At 33.9% G+C, this 20,578-nt stretch overlaps 1 protein-coding gene and 2 non-coding genes across 10 annotated transcripts in view; all 3 read left to right on the top strand.

Annotated features, from left to right (window-relative positions):
- The window catches only part of LOC105284454 (neurexin-1), a 262,747-nt gene extending 243,358 nt beyond the window's left edge, over nucleotides 1-19,389 (top strand). For 4 of the 8 annotated variants that reach the window (XM_026975015.1, XM_026975011.1, XM_026975014.1 and 1 more), the window contains 5 exons: nucleotides 10,783-11,024; nucleotides 11,430-11,553; nucleotides 13,810-13,983; nucleotides 15,768-15,927; nucleotides 16,612-17,433. In XM_026975015.1, coding sequence (XP_026830816.1) covers nucleotides 10,783-11,024; nucleotides 11,430-11,553; nucleotides 13,810-13,983; nucleotides 15,768-15,927; nucleotides 16,612-17,029 — 1,118 coding nt within the window. In that variant the 3' untranslated portion in view covers nucleotides 17,030-17,433. Of the gene's footprint in view, nucleotides 1-10,782; nucleotides 11,025-11,429; nucleotides 11,554-13,809; nucleotides 13,984-15,767; nucleotides 15,928-16,611; nucleotides 17,434-18,104 lie in introns of those variants that run through there. The other 4 variants (XM_026975013.1, XM_026975017.1, XM_026975018.1 and 1 more) reach the window with 3 other exon arrangements.
- Nucleotides 10,210-10,403, top strand: LOC113563460. The gene has a single exon (XR_003407465.1). It is a non-coding gene; the product is annotated as a U2 spliceosomal RNA (small nuclear RNA).
- Nucleotides 12,328-12,431, top strand: LOC113563456. The gene has a single exon (XR_003407461.1). It is a non-coding gene; the product is annotated as a U6atac minor spliceosomal RNA (small nuclear RNA).
- Nucleotides 19,390-20,578: the final 1,189 nt, after the last annotated feature.

Below are 20,578 nucleotides of genomic sequence, written 5' to 3'. Positions count from 1 at the left end.
GATATTCTATTGTAATTATGTTATTGTAATAACGCTATAAAAAAATCACTGCATCACATGTGTGAGAGCATTAGATAGTAAGAAGTTTTTCATTCTCCATTCTGCTTTCTTGATCCTCTGAAATTCGTGCGAGCTTAGAAACTTCGATCCATTTCGGGTGAAGCATGCCGAATATCGTCACCCTCTCTCCTCTACCCCATACTCACATACTCACAACCAAAGGAGAATCCTCCTTGCGTTTTCTGCTGCTCTGCTTCATGTGTGGAAGTAAGACACATCGATTATTCATTGTCACGTACAGTCATAGGCACAGAGGTTGACACTTTTTTTTAATGAGTGATCACGCAGCACGTCAAATCCTTACATATCAATCTGTCTTCTCGACATAAACGGAAAACGTTATTTTGAAATCTGTCCAAGAAATTTGTCCCATTAAATTTTACATTTTAAAACTATATCTTCTGTAATTATAATCACGTGTTTTTAAAGCAAGAAAGCTTTTCTCATATTTCGAAAAAAATTAAGTAAAACTGTAATCTTAGTAATTAAAATATTAAGCATTAAATTGTATTAAGTGTTTGTAAATCTAATCGAAAAGAAGTTAAAAAGTAACATATCATTACTCGGGTAAGGTAATATCTTATCTCTCACAAATATGAAAATAATGTAAATAACGCACTTGAAATAAACATTTAGTAGTGTCGTTAAAAAATCATTTGCATCATGTCACTTGCATTCTAAAACAAAAATAGTAAAATGTTTAACAGTTTTAAGCCATATGACTGATACGCCACAAACGACATATACTTTTCATTAAAACCGTAGAAGCTATCTCTCAGTAACAGTAAATAAACTCTATCAAATTATTCTTTCGTGATTAATTAGACTAACCCCTTCAGGAAGACTCGGTTGGAGCCTTCTTACGTCGTATGCATCTCTGATGAGAAAGGTCACGTGGCAGGCCTTTTTCATTACATTCTTCGTTCAGATGCCCACGTATTCAACCCCTATGCCACTTCTTGCCCTCCATATTATCCTCATCGTAAAAAAGTTCAGACGACACGTGGTAGTTAAATGTCAGGATCCTGTGACACTGTCCAAGATGTAAAGCAGTGAAACATGGCCGATCTACAACATATGCACGCATGTATGCATACATACATACATATATCACATACAGTTATAAAAATAACTTTAAAAAATATCTTAATTGATATTATTTAAAAAATCTTCTTTAACGAAAAGAGAAACAGATTCTAGATTTGTTGGTCGCTATCGCTTCAAGAATACAGATTGGTATACAATTTTATTAATAATAGAAACGAGCAGATAACGAAGATCATCGATTATATACGAAGGTATAGAAATGAGGGTTGATAATAAAACCCTTATACGATGTCCTAGCAGCAGGATATGCCGCCTCCTCGATTGTCCTACCTTCCTGGTATCTAAGTAGATCAACTCGACTAGAAAGATCAACCCTTTCACCTCTGTAAACCCCATGCACTATTTATAAAGTTTTTTTATAGAAATTTATCTTATAGAAATCGTTATTTTTCTTCAATTCTTTAATTAAATGTAATCTGCAACAGAAATTGATATAAATTAATTCTTTTTTATTCTAAATAAGTTTTTGAATTATAAATAAATTTTTAATCATAGATAAAATAAGAGACATAAATAAAATAATGTTATTTTCTTGAAAGATGTATAGTAATTTTGTTTTTGTTCAAAATTATTCCATATAGTTGAATCAACTTCGATCTCTGCTTCTGAAATTAATATTTCATATATTTTCTCGTAGTTTTACGACCGAATAATTAATACTGGAATAATATAACCTCAAGTAAAATATATTTTTTTAATACAAACCTATTTAATAATCATGTATAGGATCCGAAAATATTTTTGTTTTGTTTGAAATCCATACTAACTTGATCTATAATTAAAAACTCTATTCTGCAATATTACCTTGGGAATAACATAATCTGCGTATCTATGTAACATCCATGCATTTTAATATAGAAATAATAACTTCTCCCTTTTACCCTCATCGTTTTGATTCACGTCCTAATTTAAATAAAATATGAAAAGGCGAATCAGGCCACTAACACAAAATGTTTCAGTTCGGTCAGAATTTCCGTCTCACTTGAGAATATTTAAAAATTTAACTAAAACAATAGTTAACTTCAACTTTTTAGTGATTTTGCGTTAAATATTATAATTAGCTTATAAAATCAAAAATCGGCACACACTATAACACCTTTTTTAAATGAGGAATCATGGAAATATATCGGCTGATCATAGGACACCGATCTAAAATATCGCATTCTGGTTCTACCGTTGTTGCTTCATTCTTGTATTGTTTATCCGAATGCAAGCTTCCGTATCTCTTCCGCATCTCGCCAAACGAGTCTTAAGGTTTCTTCCTGTGAAGCCCTGATGCCCTAATACTCGATCGACAGAATTTGACCGTGGGCGAGAATCGTTCTCACGCTCAAGGCAGGATCGCGGCGTCCTCCATGGAGGCGTCTTTCGATATAGCCGAGGGGTCGTGAGAGGGTTCGAACCTCGGGGCCACCTTCGCGGTCTTCCCTCCGCGCGCGATATATAGACATGCGGACCTTTGAACCCGCAGAATATCGTGTCGATAATTCCCAGCACGACAAGGCGGATAGGACTCAAATGTCGCGCTAAAATAATCCGCACTATGACACGATGGTCGAAAATAATCTACGTTATGAAACATATATGATACAATTCTCTCCCCGAAAAATTATTTCAGTATTCAAGAGAATCTGTCCAAGCTAATCTTCTTTCTATTTCTTCTACAACATCGTAAAGAAGCGAGGGATGATTTTCCCATTGCTGCGTATGCAAGTGCATTAATACATGATATATTTCTGTCTACCCACTGTGTAATCAAATTGCCATTAAAATTAGACTTGCCTTCTTATACAATTTGATATCATAAAAAGCGTAATTTATGTACATAAAATTAACACGAGAATGGAATTAATAAATAATTCTTTCGTCAATGTATCATATTTATGTACTTAATTTGTATAATTAATTTACTGAAACAAGGTAGAGAAATTCAAAGCTTCATCTATCAAGTAGTTTCGTACCCCGAATGAGTACCAAGCATCCACCCGCGGTCGTTGAAAAATCCAAGGTATCAAAGTTCTTGGAAGACATTATGGATCTTCCTCCCTACGTTTCTTTTTTCTTTTTTTCGTGGAAAGGCAAAGCCTCATCCGTTAGGCTCGTGGGAATCGAAGAACAGGTCCCACGGGCGTGAGAAAGCAGCTTCGAAGAGAGATCAAATCTTCTCAGGGTTACTAGGGAATCATTCGGCGCTAAGAAGCTTCTTCGGGGCGCAGGCACCCGCAAGGCGTGAGTTATTGCGTAATCCTATTAATTACGCTTCCGTAATTAGTCAGTGCACTGAAAAGACTAATTTACTTAATTATTAAATTTTTCAGCTTTAGAATATAAACTTGCATAATGAAAGAATTAAGTTTTTCATTAGACGATAGTTTTAATAACTTAACAATTATCTAATATTTGCATTTTTAACGTTCTGTTTTGTGAATGAAATATGTGAAATATGTTCTTATGTGCGTTTTTATTTATATTGAAAAATATATACTTTATGCATAAAATGCATAAAAAAATATTTTCTGAATAATGTATGCATTTTCAATATAACAGATTTTATTTTAAACAAAGATGTCAATTTTTCCACGCTAGCAATGTAATATTGTTCAGTATACTAGTAAACATGAAGATCTTTTCCAGATACTTCCATAATATCCTGTTCCCCTAATAAGAATGACATGCTCGAATGATTTTCTTGAAGAGGCACTCATAAATCAGCTCCTTGTCCAAACCCTCTTTAAGAAACGTATATTTATTTTTTACACTCGCGGGCATGTATGCGCATGCACGGATTGTAGTGCTTCACATTATTCAATATTATACTTTCGACTATTAATGATGATCGACTCGCGAGAACGTTGAATCAACGTCGTAAATAGTTTAAATTAGCGCTATATAAAGCATCTCGACAACTCAGTTACGAGTTAAAAGTTTGAAGATGTAAAGTTTACTTGTGTAATTACATGCAAAATTGTGCAAATATATTACTGGAGTGTAATTAATAAAGAAGTTAATTCTTAAGTGCATTATAATGTGCAAGAAGTTTTATATTTATGAAAATTTCTCTTTCTTTCTTTCTTTCGTCTAATATAATTTCGGGGATTTAATCCTTTTTTATTTATATGATTTCATACATTCTAATGATGATAGAAAAAAATCAACAGATGTAAAGTAAGAAAGTTGTGGAATCGAGTAAATCGGCTTGAAAAGTGTCGCAAAATCCTAGTTAACTATGGACAAGAAAATTTACACTCTTTGACACGAAAGTCGTATTTCTTTCTTCGCGACGTTCTTGACAGTTTCTGATTTCCTGATATCAGCTGTTCAATTAATTCGTGTTTACAACGTTCTTCACACCTCGATTCGCTCCTTAACAATATCATTAACAAGAAAGGTATCGACATATTTTAATATTAGACGTGTCAAGATGTGTGTAACCGATATAAAATAAATTAAGTACTTATAACAGTGGTCACAGTAGGCGTGGGAGGATTGTAGACGCCGCTACTTTCTCGACAGCATACCTACCTGATAATAAGAGGCCTCAAAATTTCCATTAGCGCATGCTTTCGACATAATATAATAGTCTAGAGTAAAATACATTTGCAAATAGAGATTTATAAATTGTAATTTTATAGATACTGTTTTGTCCACTTTAAATATTTGTTAAAAATAATTAAATTTCTATTGATAAGTAATGTTTATATATAATATTGCATTTACATTTTACATTTTTACGTACTTAATAAAAATAAATAGATGGAATTTCTCATATTTTACATTTTTACTTTATTCGCTGACGCCAGATTGGATCAAAATAATTAATCGATAACAAATGAATGCTTATCTGTCAATAATGCAGGTATTTTTGCAATTTAATAGTAATATTTGCACAAATAGCGCAAAATACGTTTATAATAAAGATTAACTTTGTTATGCAATCACATTTTTAGTACACGACAATAAAATAAATAAAGGTAAGAGATAAAGAATAAAGACAAAAATTATATAAATATATAAATCATAGATAAATACTTTTTTATATATTTTATAATATTGTATTGTGTAATATATAACATTTATATCAAACTATTATGTAAAAAAAAAAGATTAAATCTTCCGTTTGTGAAAATTCTTCTTGCAACGTAGCAGACGTTATCCACCATCTCCATCCACCATTTTCTTTAAACATTTGGGGCTTGGTCAAGGATCTCCGATCGAATTTCAAGGATCACTCTAATACTCCTGCTAGCCTGATACAAAAGCTTGTACTAATTTATATTTACAATGCTTTTCACACCTCTCAGTGAATTACGGTGGAATAATAAGTAGTAATCTGTCGTTAGGCATTTTATCTTGAAGTGACACATATTAGTCGATCACGAATGACGTCGTATTATTGTTAAGGGTTTGTCATTCCGTCCTGTGGTTTTGACATCTTCTGTCATTTCTGCTATCCTGCTCTCTGGGATACACGAGATATCCGTTGAAAAATATTCGAGCACCCTTCATCTAATTCCTTAAGTAATTCCACAAGCAATAGACAAAAATGCATTTACAATTAAGTAGTTTTGTCTAGCGATTGCACAACACTGATATTTTACATATCAAAGTAGCAGTATGATACTAAATCTTCTGCTTAGAATAACAAAACTATTTTTTCAGATTGCAACAATAGCTCATAACGAAAAATTTAATATATAGATAGAAATACTACATATATAAACATTAATCAAGAAATAAAAATTAATATACAACATTACGTATCCACGCGCAGTCAAATACTAAACTGATCAAGAATTCGAATATATTCTCTTTTCAAAGGTATAAGAATTTCATGCTATGCACCTGTCCCTTTAATCTACCCGATTACTGAGTCGTAAGGGGATGAGTGACGTAAAAAGAGTATTGAGAGAGCACCAGTGCGTTGAACTTGGACTTGTTGGGCTCTCATGAAGCCCTGGTATCAGAAGCGCCACGCACCTTCATGGTTTTCCCACGAGCCCTCTCCGAGTTCTCACGCGCGGGCGACTTCTTTTCTCCTTCTCCACGTGTGTCTCAGTATAGCCATACAAAAAAGGAACGAGAAGCAAAAGAGGTCGCGGTAAGAATGGTAAATGATTTCCTCCGTCGATCGTGAGCCGTAGGATCCGACACATTTCTTTTAAATACCATCAAGAATGGATTTCTTCAGAATGAAGAAATACAACGTACACTTGTTTCAACTTAATATGTTATAGAATTCTTCTTACTGCAAAATTATTATATTTAAGCACAGGATTGATTTTTGTGAGAAAAAGAAATCGCATTTTTTTAGTAACAATTTTAATAACAAATGTATGTAAAATATACAACACATATTAATTAATAAAAGTAAATATGGTTTTTAATTATTTTTATATTTTATAATTAGAAACTTAATTATTATAAATATTCTAGAGTTACAAAAATAATTTCCTACATAACAATTGTTATATATATTATTCATATATTTTGTATATCTTCATAAAATAATGCAAAAATTATATTCTATATATATCTCTTAAATACTTAAAAACTTAATGTGACAATAATTTGAAAAGAAATATCAATAATACACGATTAAGTGAATATCCAAATCTGAGCCGAGTATGGATGAAATCCTGATAATCCTGAACCTCGTGTTCTCGCGTTTCTAGAGAAACTCTCCCACGGTTCCCTCTGGGAACAATTTAATTGGCTTTAAGAAGTCAGCCTTGTCCCAGGATGCTGCTTTATCTCCCTCCCACCGTGTCGTCTTTCTCTTTCATTTTCTCCGTCCAGTACCGGTCATTTTAAGCCGTTTAACCCGCCGTGTCGTAGATCGCCGACCTCTCGAATTGAATGTCCCGTCGTAAAGTTCAACCCTTATCATGATCTATTCCTCTCAAACCTCTAATTGGATAGTTCGATTGTATCGAACGGTAATTTGCATTCCAGATAATGACACGGAATATTCACGGCAAATAAAAGTCAACTGTTACGCACCAATTTACGTTTTGAAATTCTGATTTACAAATTGGGCGAACTCAGCTTTCGATTCAATATATAAGAGCGGCGTAAGCTGGATCACTGCGAAACTCTTACACTCGTCTGCAAGCCTACTACCGAACCAGATCGCTTGGCTGGCCCCAGGGACAATCTGTCCCACGCTGCTGCGAGCAGCCTGTAGGAACGAGCCCATGTCAGGAATTCGTGAGAAAACTCAGGAAGCGCACGTGCACATCGCGACCGGCGCTGCATGTCAAGACTGCAAAATGCGTCTCGCTTCTCTCGAGTCTATCTTAGAACCCCTAGTTACATAGAGATAATTATTTATTTATATTTCTTTTGTTTCGTATAATTACGTTATTTATATGCATCATTAATAATAAGAAATTAATAAAACGTGTAGGAAAATGTTCTACAGAAAAAGTTCTTCTGCAAGAGTTTTCTCTCCAAGTCCAGATGAACAATGCGTTTCTTCTTGTGCATAACATAATATAAAATAAAGTAAAATATATAAGAAGTGTGTTAATATTATTTAATAGTATTAACTTTTATCTACGTATAAATAAAAGAATTGTTACAATTTGCTATACAATACAATATAATACATATTCAATTTTATAGAACTTTAAAAAGTAATTTTGTGAAGCATTGGTTAATAAGGAAAAATTATTTAAAAGTAATAATAATGATATTTTTAAGAATTTTAATTGTTCATACGACCAATCAGATGCACAAGGAATAAAATCTGATTTAAAAAAGAAGTGATACTTGCTCCCCGCTATGATATATTACAGATGGGCCTAGCTAGTGAATTAAGTAGGTGCACATCGTCAGGCAGGATAGAATTGTTCTAAGTTACGTGTTTAGAAGAATCAGGCGAACATGGCGAGGCGGTAGTTGACCTAAGTTGCGCTCGCGCGCTAGGAACAGCCTTGGAATCTCAAGGTCGTTCTAAACCTACCAGACGGGATTCAGCGACCGGTCAAGCACACCGATTCCCGCAGTGCCTCTTCGCGCATCGCTCTTGCTGGCCGCAGGGCGAACCAGCAGAGCAAAGAGGAAAAGGAAGCTGTTGTCCTATTAGTTTTTAGCTTCGATCATTTTTCTTTAATACTAATTCTATTTCTTGCCATTTCTTTTGGCAGGACCAAAAGGACAATGACACAATGAATTTTAAAAGGAGCGTTTTGCGACAACATCCTCTTCAGACGCGGTTTAAATACTTGCACTTTTTCCGCGTGTATTTGCCTCGTACAGTAGTCAAGCGACTGTTCTGAAGTGTACGTGCACGTGCACGTGTGGTGCGTTTACATTCGCCGTTCACATCGTATGCGAAACGTCGCTACCATCGCCATGGGAATCATCGATGTTTCCCATACCCAGCACTCTCTGTTCCCACCGTAAAACCGATGTGAAATCGGACGGTTCCCAAAGCGCATCCGTGAGAATCCATCTCAAATTTGGTCTCTTCGATCTTTATTCGATGGATTAGTTCCAGCCGCAACGATACAGCAATTATTGCCTCGTATAAATAAATAAAGCATATAAATAAAAATATAATATAATTAATAATATAAAATAAAGTAAAATATATAAGAAGTGTGTTAATATTATTTAATAGTATTAACTTTTATCTACGTATAAATAAAAGAATTGTTACAATTTGCTGTACAATACAATATAATACATATTCAATTTTATAGAACTTTAAAAAGTAATTTTGTGAAGCATTGGTTAACAAGGAAAAATTATTTAAAAGTAATATGAAATTTACGGTATCAATGTTCTGATTTACCATTGTAATTGCCATTTTTAATCTCCGAACTAAGAAATTGCAAAGATCTGTATCTAGAGATTTGGCTTGGCGCTATTCAACACTGGTGTCAACCACCGGGAACGCGACCACACCCGGTGTACTCATGTTTTCCTAGTAAAGTGATACAGTTTATTGGACTTCTTCAGATCGGAATGCGACGTCAATGACATTCCAGATAATGACACGAAATTCACTACATAAAAGTAAACTATTACACATCAACTTATCTTTTTAAATTCTGACTCAAAAATTCAATACGATGGAAAACGAGTTATTTTTCAAGCAAATAATTCAGGGTACATGTAAGGATTTAATTCAGGATGTTGCAACATTATTATGTTGTATTATTGTTACATTTTGGATTTTATAAACAGCGTCTACAACTGCATTTTTAAATTACAATGGTGAACGGACCATGGCAGCGAGTGTAAATTTATAAGCGTGCGTTACTCTTGTCAAAAACAAAAAGCGGAAAATACATTTAACACGCACTACATACCATATATTACACATGTGCGCAGAGAGAGACAGACAGACAGACAGATACATCAATACGTTTGTGCATCAGATGACGTCACTTTATTATCTAGATGATGCGTAAGTTTCAGAATATTTTCAAAATCAAAACTTCTTGTTTTATTTTTATAATAATATATACAGCTTAATTATTACGTTATACAATGTTATCGAAGACCTAAATATTAATATTTTTTAAATTGTAAATGGAATATATGCAAATTTTAAACGATTATTAAACAATTTTTCTAAAGTGACAAAGAAGAGACTAAAACTTATGCATAGTACTTAATAATTGCATTTAATATCCTGATTTTCAAAATAAATCTTTGTAGCAATAAAAGAATTTAGAAGAAAACAGAATTGCGTCATTATCTCGTCACAGACGTCATCGTCGTCTGACGTCACTGGGTTACTTGGATATTAATTTTTTTTATCAGTTTTAATTATATTAATAATTATATTATACCTATACATATATTTATAGAATGTAATAAACTATTTTTTTCACCAACTATTAAGAGATACAAACAAAATTTGGTCTCACAATGTATTGAAAGTATACCTGTATGTGAAAGAAAATTCAAGGCGCTATACTTGATCGATCGCTTGCGGTAGTTCCTCCGTTTGCCGCTACGCGGCGTATCTTCTCGTACACAAAAGTTGCTTGAATACTCTATATAAGAGCTACAGAAAGTCGGAGTGGCATCGCTTCTCGGCTCTTTGAGCTAAGATCAAAAGTGTAGTATCTGTTCTTATCAGCTTAATATCTGATACAATCCCCATCGGGGATTCAGAATATTAAACTGCTTTTTGAAAGTTGGTGGGAAGCCGGAGCTTGCTCCGATCCTGCCATGGGTCAACCCGGTCTTGCAGTACCACCGGGAATGGCCCCTCCTTAACTTATCAAAGAATAATTATTTTTTAGGAAAGAGAACTAATGGAGCTCTCGTTTAACTGAATGGAATAATGGTCTCTAAACTCGAGTGAGACAGTGTTAATTTTCTATCACTCTCTCATAACTAACATTTAACCACGTTATGAGGATATACCTCCATAAATGAGTTCAAAAATAAACATCTTCCAAGATTATTTAACATAGCATATTGTAGATGGATATCACATTTAATATATTAAAGCTGTGCTACAAAGTTGAAATGACTAACATTCATATTAAGCAATTTTACTATTTCGAAATATTACGTTGCCAATGAAAAATGAGTATTAGCTTGTAACATTAATAAGTATCAAGAAATTCATATTTCTGTGTTTCTTAACAGGTCATCAACTAACTGTGTTCAATAGCCAGTCCACTATCCAAATAGGAGGCCGATGGAATCGCAGTAAGGGCAGAGTCGAACGACCATTCTTGGGCGTAATAGCTGGATTGGTCGTTAATGGTGCCAGAATCTTGGAATTGGCGGCGGCCAAAGATGGAAGAGTTATAACTAGAGGGGATGTACAGCTTATGCCAGCTGGAACTCTCGTAGATCGTACTGCACCACTACAAAGAATGCAACAGGTAAGTCTTTCAACGATATACAAAAATATATATTTCTTAATACTTTAAATATCTCTTAAAACTTTTAGTCTGTCATTCTTTTATGATTTTTATATTTTTCTTGAATTAAATATCGAGATGAAAAATTTCTTTTTATACTTATATGTATTATATGTATATTATATCATATTTTATAGTACGGATTAATAAAATGTGTTAAATATTTTTCGATATATTTTATGATATTATTTATGATATTGGAAATATTGATAAATATTGGAAAAGAATCAGATCGTTTTCAAACACTATTCATTTTACACGTTACGATGTAACAAAATTTATCTTAATATATAATAAACACCGTTACACATAAATAAATAAAATAGGATAAAACATTACTATAACGTATTAATTATTTATTTATAGACACCTGCATCCGGCTCTCCTGGTCTCATAGACGACCTTATATTTTCCGGTGCTGGAAGTGGTTGCGCAGGCGATGATGAGGACGAGGAATGCACTCCAGTTTATGAACCTGGTTCCGGTAAGTGTAAGTAACATTTCCGAAAAAGTAAGTAATCCGATCTGTACGTTTCTCTCGTGAGGAAATGTTTTAATCATGTATGCTAGTCTTATTCTCGTTAATAATTATTAATTGTTAATCGTTGTTTTAATTACTGAGCACGTTTTACATAAATGAATGTTATTATAATACTTCCACTGATTAATAGGAATTTATTCATAAAGTTTTTATATGAACAAAATGGAGCTTTGCTAGGAATTGTTTAATTTAGAAAACTAAAAATCTTAAAATTTGTATTACTTACTTTTTAACTAATTATAATAGTTTTTTCCTTACATTTCAAAAATATTTGGAATGTGTTTACAAAATATTTAGAATTTGAATGCTGACGATTTTTATCTATGGTTATGTGATAAAATATATATCAGTAAGAGTCGCCAAAAAATGATTGTGCTTACCGAACAAGTTTGTCTATGCAAGTACAATATGTGTCAGAGTACAGATATCATTATATACTCTACAATTTATTTATAATATTGACTTCAATATCTCATAATATCAAACATTTGTATGCATATATCTATATGTATATGTATATATATGTATATAAAAATACATTATTTTTTTTATGTAGTTGCGGATGATACCAATAGATATACAATGATATTTGCAACAAAATTGCTCTTCACAGTTTTGCAAAACAATTGTTAGTTTAAAAGTTATTGGCAAAATACGGCTTTCTCGAGAGTGCTTGTGCACGATCCAGTTCCTATATAAGAGCGAAAATAGCGACCTCTCAGCGTGTTGTATGAAAGGAGAGATGTTTAGCACTCCCCTAGACAAGGATGGACAACATATGTACCGGTAGGCACTGTCGCTTATGGCGACTCTACCAACACATTTTTTTGCATAATAATATACGTAACAAAATTTATTTAATTAAAAAATTAAACATTTTGGAGAACCAGCAATATTTTTATCAATCAAACTTTCTCGAGATAACAATCTTACTGACCGTCAGTAAGCGATCTTACCGACAGATAATAATTGTTTACCAACCCATATGTTTCTCAAAATCTCGAATTTAAAATTTATTTAATTTAGAATAAAAAAACAAATTGGCAACGTATCGATTATATAACTTATATATGCATTTTAATTTTTATTTTGTTAAATACAAAGATAAAAGACAATTTGAAAATAAGTTTCAAATTTTCTACGGCAATGAAGTACTCGCAGGAGGCATAACGCATAGAAGTCCTTTCAAAATATAATTATCATGCGTCAAGTTTTTTATACAGTTATCTACTCTCGTAACATCACGTGAGAAAGAGAGAGAGAAAGAGAGAGAACGTCATATATTCGCGCGCATGCACATTCAAGGCCTGGCACGCTACCTTTTCGTCTTCATGCTCGCCCGGTTGTATCTTCGATTCATTTACATATTTAAGAGATTCGCCGGCTGGAGAAAGCCCCCCTTTTCTCCGTCGAGCGAACCTCTTGCGGCGCACTGAGGTCCTGCTCAAAAATATTCCCCGTCTGACTAAAAACTGAATTAATATCATTACCTTAATCAGATCGAGGTGACTCAAGGATTACGCATGACCGAGCACCTTGCAATTATAATACATGCAAATAAGATCGAGAAGTTTTCTTCCAATTATTGCACTTGTTTTTGAAGAATTTATGTGCCAAGACAATATTATCTTTTATATTAAGGACTGATTAATAGTTTGAATAATAATTATTATGTTTAATTATTCGGAACTATTAATTATTGTACAATGGTCTATAAATTAATATCTTTATCTTCTTTATTATCTTTCTTCTCTTGTTTTTCTTTTACATTTATCCGCTAATTAATGAATTAGTTAATTAGCTAGAATTTAATGTTTGTATGAATTTATACGTTCGCTTTTAGCTATATAGAAAAATAAAAATACTTTTTACATATAATCGATAAAAAAATATATCGTCATAAAGAAAAATATAAAAAGAAAATAAAAAACTAATCTGGGAAGAAACAATAGCGTTTATAATTCAGATTAATATTTACGAAAAGTATCTTTAAACTTATTTTATATATTGCACTTAATAGAACCGATACAATAAATTATAATATAACACTAGATATAAATATTGAAATGCTCAGTAGATGCTAATATATGCAAGTATTTTTCCACTTCACTATAAAGATTTCACATATTACACGTATATTGTCATGAGTACATGTGTATACATATGTATTTGCGATTTCAATAATTCTGTCACTTTCATTTTCAGATGACATTATCACACCAGTGTACGTGGCACCTACGCGATTGCCGACGACGCTAAGACCGAGGCTGCATAAAGAGAATATGCAGGAGCGTCCATCTTGTGACGACGAGGAAGATTGCGAGGAAGGCTCCGGCGATCCCAGAACAACAGAAGAGATTTTCGTCACTTCAGCCACTGGTTTGTGATCCTGCCTGTCTATTAACGCTCATTTTGAAATTACCGAGATCGAAATATGATACGATATGTGAAGCCTCGTATTCTAAAATTTAATATAAAAGTAGAAACAATTTTGTACGATGACATATGGAGAGCTTACTTTCACGCGCGCTTAAAAAAACGTCCTACATTTGTATTCTAAACAACCTTGGTTTACATGTCACAAGGCAATGGACAGTTTATGTTACATGAGCTTTAAGCACGTACAAGATGAAGTTCGAGTAAACCTAATTTCTCTTTAAATTTTATTTATTTACTTGCAAAATTATGAAAAAAATTAACACTGCACATCAGATATTACTACGCAGGAGAGATATTTTTCACATACAATTTGTAGATTTATAAGTTATTACACAATGTTATCCGATTCTCATTTATATCTCAGCTCCCACCGCTGTGTTAAACGAACGAAAGAGATAATACAAAAAGCGTCCGATTTAAATCATTTATTGTTAGCCGAATTATGGAAAATTGTTCTTCTAAAAACATCCATTGATTTTGTTGCTCCGGTTTGTCAGCTTTAAAAATGAAGAACCCCTGTTACGGATATACTTTCACCGTGGGCGTTCCTCTTCGTTTGCAATGACTTTCTGTGACGTGCGCACCACCACGTCGTCCAATGAAATAGCATCACCCTGCTGGTAGAAATGAGACTCCTTCCAGTAGCAATTGTTGCTTCGTCGCGGCATTAAGCAAGACAGTGTCCTTAATTTTATCCCAGTACAAAATTATGTATGTATTTAAATATGTATGTGTTTAATCTTGTTCTCGTGCTTGATGCTCAAATTAAAATATTTATTTATTTTAAGTGTGTAGAAGTTGAGATTTTTACACTAAAAACAAATACATTAGAATAGGACAGCGAATAGTGGAAACTTGTTAATTAACTTTTTGTCGTAAATGAATGTAGTAGTAACTATAGAATAATTCTTTCTTCATCAAAATTGTATGTGTAATAGATCATATACTTTTCTATATTTTGCAAAATTATTATTCAACCATGTCGCTCATATTCAAGTTGTTTAAAGACTATTGGAAATTAATTGAAAATAAAAAATCGCATTAGCATCTCTTTTTAGCGTCCTTTAGTTTGTTATACGTGAGTAATCATAAGATATTTTAATAATATACTTAAATTATCTTATGATTATAATAATTGAAAATATCTTATGATTACTCATACATAACAAACTATTTACATTCCAGTTTTTTTATTTATTTCTGATGTATTTATTTATTTTTTACGGAAAAATTGCTCCAATTATGCATAATCTATATTGGACAAAGAGTATTATAAAATACCATGATGGGATACACATAAATCACAATATTAACTCTTATTCAAAAAATTGCAAGTTGCTTTAAAGACTATGTGGCATTTCTAAAAATCTCTCTCCGCAAAATTCTTCTCTATATTTTTATTCAGCGGAATTGAACAGAGAATATCAATGTTACATTTTCTGGGTACACCTCACACAATGTACATACGCTCCTGGTACCCGCAGGATTGTTCGGTCCGCGATGTCCTTGCTTACGCACGCGTGAATATCGACGGCCTACGCACGCGTAAATATTGCCATCCTCCACGTTTCGCAGCCAGTTCATCCCTTTTACTTTCATGCATCCCCCTGCCTCTCTCTCTCTCTCTCTCTCTCCCTCTAGGTCAACTTTTCCGCGCAAGTCACGCGTTGGACGAGGTGAAACGACTCCCACCTGACGTAATTTTTTCTCTTGTTCTGCCGCAGACATTAGCTCGGTGACATATACGACGCCTCGAGAGTACTCGACGAGCCACAGCAGCACACAGACGTCCTCGGCGTCGTCGACAACGTTGACTCACGACGTCATCACCGTCTCCGTCCAATACAATGTGTCAACCACAGACTTCGAAACCAGCCATGGCAGGTGTGTGCATCTGTCAGCACGACGTTCGCAATCGACCGCGATACCGTATCGGATAATTATTCGCCATTGCTCACTGTACACTGTAGTAACTATAGTAGCATGAGACCTAGTACGGATATAGCAGAAATAAATGTTCCATTTGAGCCGAAGCATGCATTGAACTATCAAGAGAAACATTGAATTGTGATCTAAATTATTCTTCTTTAATTAATACGTGTTATCAACATATTACATTTATACAAGAATTCTCTTGAGAAGATTTTATCTATACAGATGGTTAAAAGCAAAAACTAGAAAGTTAATGAAAGCAAAATTTAATTAAACAAAATCCAATTAAGTGAATGAATGAATGAATTTATACAATATAATAGTACTCTTGATTAAATCACCACTTTTTGCCTCGTGCAAAATACCTTACAGAAGAGTTTTTGTTTCCCATTTCATTAATTCTTTTATATATTGTTAGTAAATTAGGTTTGAATTGAAGAAAATAATTTACTAAATGTTTTAATTGTATTTAAAAAATTAAATACTTGAGTATAAAAACAAGGAATATTTTCAACATAATGAAAAAATTAAATTCACATTACATGAAACGGTATCACTAAAATATCTTATTTCAGTCTATATATACATTTGCAATTAGTCCCGAACAATAATTAATTAATCGTTGTGCTCATACAGCAGCGTCGTGACGCAACGGCCAGCAACCGTGACGACCCAGACGACCACGACGGAAATGACGGAGCCGCCACCGCCGCCACCGCCGCCACTAAATCCCCCGATGCCCACTCCGCCCAAAAACAACAATAAACGGATCAGCTCCGAGGCGGCCGAAAACGCAGCGCTCATAATCGGCATCATAGCCGCCGCGCTGATAGCGATAGTCCTGATCATACTCATAATCCTCAAGTTCAAGAATCGCCCCGAGACCAGCTACAAGGTGGACGAGACGAAAACCTTCTGCCAGGACCCGAACGCGGCCTTGCTGGGCGCCGCGGGCTCCGGTCAGCCGTTCAACGGCGCCCTGAAGAATGGCGCCAACGGCAGCAAAACCAACAAGAAACGAGAACTGATAGACATTAAAGAGTGGTACGTTTAAGGGGAGCGCCCTTGTATATGATAGGACACGGGTTTTGTGTTCCGGGTTGGTGTATGGAAGTCCGGACATGGCCGACACGCTCATATCTTTCGTCATCTTTCGTTTCTCGTCGTTGGAAAGGATCGAGGGTCGGGAGAAGCGTTAGCAATTCTCGTGGATCGATCGGTTGTCCAAGAAGCGCACGCACTATCTAATCGAGCACTCTCGAAGAGGACACTTCTTCTGCGCTCTGTATTGTATACTGAAAAAGCCGCGAGACTCTTCATGGATCTGTCTCGAGGGTATCAGTACACGAGCGAAAGACCGAACAGACAGGAGGTGAGGTTCTTCCCTGAACTGCTCGTTGTATGGTAGACAGTCTTCAGGGAAGTATCTCTTAAGGGGGGAGCCTGCTTTAGAACGCTGAAAATAAGGTATATTTTACGAATTGTTTTTGGAGAAACTATACAGCGGATCATTATAAAACTTTTATGCATTTATTAGTACATGTTTAAAGATAAAAAAAATTATTTTTTGATTTGAATATATCGCTTGTAGAGGTCGTCCTGGAGAAATCTTAGTGCGGCCGCGTCGCCGGCATTGCAAATTGGTGAGCATTCTCCTGCCTCCAAATTTCGTCTAAACTGAAAAATGGAAATATCTTCTCGTTATTTATGAATTCCCATCGTCGATGAACCAAAGAGAGAAGAAAAAAGTTGAAAAGTGCCAGAATGGTGGAGCTTAGAACACAAAAGTACGATTTTTAGGCAAAGTTGTTGAACTTTTTCATGCAAAAGTAATTGTTTAACTTAATGTTTTTATGAATATTAAAGGTTCATCGACGATGGGAATTCATAAGTAACGAGAAAATATTTCAATTTTTCAGTTTGGATGAAATTTGGAGGCAGGAGAATGCTCACCAATTTACAATGCCTCCAGGACGACCTCTACAGGCGATATATTCAAATAAAAAAATAATTTGTTTATCTTTAAACATGTACTAATAAATGCATCAAAGTTTTATAATGATCCGCTGTATAGTTTCTCCAAAACAATTCGTAAAATTATACCTTATTTTCAACGTTCTAAAGCAGGCTCCCCCCTTAAGACCTGCAAGAATCGACAACGGATAGTTGGAAAAGTGTGTTCAATCCTATAAAGGAATCTTTTGGCTACTGATAAGAGAGCAAGTTTAGACAAAAATAATCTTCGTGGTGCTGTCACGAAAAGGACCGATCTATTGCGTTGGATATAAAGTTCCCTCGTATCCTTCTGCAGTGTCTCTGAGAAGAGATCTGGAGAGCGCGTGGAAAATCGATTGGCGATCGAAATTAAAATCCTAATGAAGCACATTTTCTTAAAGGACTCATTCCTCAAGCCGGAAATCGGTAGATCATGCCCTTCCAGAGGGAAGAATGTCTTCGTATTTCGACGGAAGGATGATGCTAATTTCGATCGAAACTCAGAAAAATTCTCTTTAATTCTAATGCGAATTGACACGGCCACGAAGTAGTAGCGTTCAGAAAAATATGTTGAGCTTGTTCTCGCGGAGAGATCCCAATGACGCAACACCGATCGACGATCCAGCGTTGCTTCTCTTGCTTCCTCGGTGCGAAGTCTTAGATCAGGATCGAGACGAGGATCGAGCATCGATCACAAACGTTTCCAAAGAACATTCTTTCTTTTCTCACTTGTTGTAGATTTTTTCAGGTCAGTCGGATACTGCTCGCGAGACTGTTCGATCCTCCTGTTCGTATTATAATTAGTAATTTAACGACAGACAGAGAAGACCGATTTCGTTAATCGAAGGCTCGGCATGCATGAATGATGACGTTCAGCGTAGGGCAGTTTTTACTTCAAAACGATTTCCCGAAGAGGAATGGGGAAAAGGAGCGGACGCGAGGGTTGTGCTAAAAATAAGAACGCTGAAGGTAATATTAGCAATGACTGATTCCGACGAGTCTTAAAAATCAACTTGATGAAATAGATCATTTTATTGTTTCGTGAATTTTACTTCCAACATTCTCTCGGCGAACGTGTTGTGTGAGGATACGTCGAGGAGCACGTTGATTTTGGTCTTGTATAGTGATTTCATGTTTATTTATTCATTGTAGAGTTAGATTATTCATTAAGAGTTACTAGATACGATGTTACTTGAGTAACTTGTACGATCTTTTAGATAGGAAACTATTTTAAACCAAAATATAAATCATTAATGTTTCATATTGTTTATTGCTGGAAGATTTTATAAATGTTATAAAGTTCTAGAAAAAATTATTATCTTTAAGAAGAGTTGTTTTATATTAGTCCATTTGTTAATTTAATGCATAAATAGATACAACTTCATATTGTATACACACTCATTAATTTTAAACACAAAATTAAAAGATCTTTATCGAGAAGAAATAATATTATACAATTTTTATTATTGCAAAATTATATTTTGAACAATTGCTCTTGTATTTAAATTTCTGTACAATTATTTAAATAAGTTTGTTTATAGATATTAATAAGTTGCAAAATATAGTAGAAAATGTAATATTTATCGCGAATTTTCAATTTACTGAATATTTCGAATATTTACATATTAATTTATTCATACGTAATATGTTATAATAGAAAACATTTGAATATATTCCATTTTTGACGCGCTCTTCATGAGAACGAGATGTTGGAAGTGAAACATTTTAGGATGAAAAAGATGTCGTCATTGAACGATCCTATTCTATCCTATTCACACACATTTATTGTTGTATAGAAAAGCAAGGGAAAAGTATGTATGTATATGATACATATACTTACCGATTATGTTATGCGTGTAAATTGTTTGACGAATTAAATATAGATTTTATTAAAGTCTGTTTTGAGCGAAAAATACACATATAATAAGAGGCCCGTTTGAAGAATTCGAGTGTAAAATGCATTTAATGTGGAATAGCAAAATACATAAATTTATTGAATTTTCATCACCAACAATTACAACTTCATTATCGAAATCTTATTGCGTATTCTATCTATTTTCTATGTTTTCTATAAAAATTATAATTTTATTGAAGACAATAGAAATGCTATATTTTTATATATTGTTTGAAGTTAGAAAACTTTGTAACACGTATTTTTTGTTATATACATATAAATATAGTTTATGTAATAACTATGCACGTTATCGGTTACAATAAGTCGATTTCCACATTTAATAAATTATACACTTGAATCGCGTGATTGTATATAACTTACTCTTATACATATGGAAAGTATCTATAAGTAATCCGAGGAAGAGGACAAACTTAACGAATAGGTGATATCTAGCATACGCAAATATGCTTATACATAAATACAGGGTGTGAATGCAGTATATTTATTGCCAGTACGAGTTAGGTAACGTTCGGCCGTCGTATAATAATGTCAAACATTAATTGCAAATGCACCGAGTTATTTCTACCAAGTTGCAATGGTCTCCTCCTAATTAAGATCCATGGTACGCTCGATTTTATATAGGGTGGCTTAGGTATCGTGCATCTTCTTCCAGCCATATATTTTTAATAAATTGGAAATTACTATTTCTTTAGT

This window comes from Ooceraea biroi, chromosome 14 (genome assembly GCF_003672135.1).
Source record: "Ooceraea biroi isolate clonal line C1 chromosome 14, Obir_v5.4, whole genome shotgun sequence".
NCBI lineage: Eukaryota > Metazoa > Arthropoda > Insecta > Hymenoptera > Formicidae > Ooceraea > Ooceraea biroi.
This window is presented reverse-complemented; position numbering and strand designations above follow the sequence as displayed.